Source organism: Geospiza fortis, unplaced genomic scaffold (assembly GCF_000277835.1).
Source record: "Geospiza fortis unplaced genomic scaffold, GeoFor_1.0 scaffold439, whole genome shotgun sequence".
Classification (NCBI taxonomy): domain Eukaryota; kingdom Metazoa; phylum Chordata; class Aves; order Passeriformes; family Thraupidae; genus Geospiza; species Geospiza fortis.
The window spans coordinates 422237-424049 of record NW_005054618.1 but is presented as its reverse complement, the minus strand read 5'-3'; the positions used below and the strand labels follow the sequence as shown (position 1 = coordinate 424049).

Genomic DNA, 1813 nt, shown 5'->3' with positions numbered 1-1813 from the left:
TGAGGTTGGTGTAGAGCGGGCGCAGCTCCCGCGCCAGCAGCGCGTAGCTCAGCGAGTTCATGCCGTCCTGCGTCCACGTGCGCTGCGTCCGCACCAGCAGGTCGAACCTGGGGACGCGGCCCGGCGTGTCACCCGCGTGTCCCCTCCCCGCGCTGTCCCCTCGGGGCGCACCCACCCCCAGCACCGCACCTGTGCGGTTTCTCCTCGTTGCCTTTGTCGCTCTTGTGTTTGACCATTTTGTAGTGGCCGATGGAGACGGGAGGGCGTGAGATCTTCATGCCGGCCAGGCGCACCCTGCGGGGACAGCGACAGCAACAGTGGCACCGGGGCGGGGACAGCAACGGCGACATCCCCCGTGTCCCCCAGAGGGCAGCAGAAATATGGGGACAGTGACAAGGGAGGGTCACGGTGTCACCCCGAGGGGACAGGGACACGCCCAGGGTGGCAGGATAGCCTCTCATGTCCCCAAACAGTGACATCATTGCAGGCGACACAGACATGGGGACAGAGGGACAGTGAGGCTGGGAGGTCACCGTGTCACCCTGGGGGGACAGGGCATGGGGACATCTCTGTGTCCCTTCTCCCCCAGGGTGACAGGACACCCCCCATGTGCCCTCTAGGACACTGTGACAGCCTCTGTGTCCCCCCCAGGGCAATGTCACACCCTCTGTGTCCCCCACAGTGTGACAAACACCCCTTGTGTCCCCTCCCAGGGCAATGTCACCACTCCACATGGCAATGTCACATCACTTGTATCCCCCCCAAGGTGACAGAACACCACTCGTGTCCCCCCCAGCTCAGTGGGCACACAATGCCACCCCCTGAGTGCCATGGCAGTGTCCCCAAGCTGTCCCCAGGCTGTCCCCAGCCCTACCTGGTGGCGATGTCATCGTCCTCGCCCCCCCAGCCCCAGTACTCGTTGGGGAACCCGTTGATCTTCATGTACTGGTCGGGGGTCAGCGCCGAGACCCCCCCGAAATACTGCGGGTACGGCAGGCTGGGGACACAGGGGACACTGTCACACCCTCTGTGTCCCCCCCAGGGCAATGCCACACCCCTCATGTCCCCCCTAGCACAGTGTCACACCCCCCATGGCAATGCCACACCCCTTGTGTCCCCCTCCCCAAGGTGACAGAACACCCCTCGTGTCCCCTCCAGGGCAATGCCACACCCTCTGTGTCCCCAGGGTGTCCCCAAGGTGTCCCCAGGGGCGTGGCTCACCTGTACCCGAATTTGTTCATGGCCACGGAGGCGTGTTTGGGGTTCCAGGGGTCGCACGTGTACAGGTTGTGGTCGTTCTCGGGGATCAGGTCCACGTCGTGCAGGAACAGGCAGTCCCAGTCCTCGTCCTTCAGCGCCTCCTTCACGCCCACGTTCAGCAGCTTGGCCCGGTTAAACGTGCAGTTCCCGGCCTGGGGATACCCCAAAATCCACTGGGGTCACCCCAAAATATCCTGGGAAATGTCTAAACCGTCCCCTCTAAACCATCCCCTAAAACTCTAAACCATCCTTTCACGCCCACGTTCAGCAGCTTGGCCCCAGTTAAATGTGCAGGTCCCAGCCTGGGGACACCCCAAAATCCACTGGGGTCACCCCAAAATATCCTGGGAAACCTCTAAACCATCCCTGGAAGCACTGGGGACCCCCCAAACCACCTCAAACCTCCCTGTGGACCCCCCAAACCCCCATGGAAATCCCCTAAACCACCTCAAATCTTCCCTGGGGACCCCCCAAACCCTCTGGGGTCTCCCCAAACCCTCCTGGGTACCCCCAAACCCTCCCTGGGCACCCCCCAAATTCCCCCCCGGTACCC

At 62.9% G+C, this 1813-nt stretch overlaps 1 protein-coding gene across 1 annotated transcript in view; it reads right to left on the bottom strand.

Annotated features, from left to right (window-relative positions):
• Position 1: 1 nt before the first annotated feature.
• B4GALT3 (beta-1,4-galactosyltransferase 3) overlaps positions 2-1813 on the bottom strand; it is a gene marked incomplete at its 3' end in the record, with an annotated part of 4667 nt that continues 2855 nt past the window's right edge. Inside the window, exons 2-5 of the mRNA XM_014310967.2 lie at positions 1222-1412; positions 875-997; positions 190-294; positions 2-107 (exon numbers count right to left, since the gene is read on the bottom strand). Coding sequence (XP_014166442.2) covers positions 2-107; positions 190-294; positions 875-997; positions 1222-1412 — 525 coding nt within the window. The remainder of the gene's footprint in view (positions 108-189; positions 295-874; positions 998-1221; positions 1413-1813) is intronic.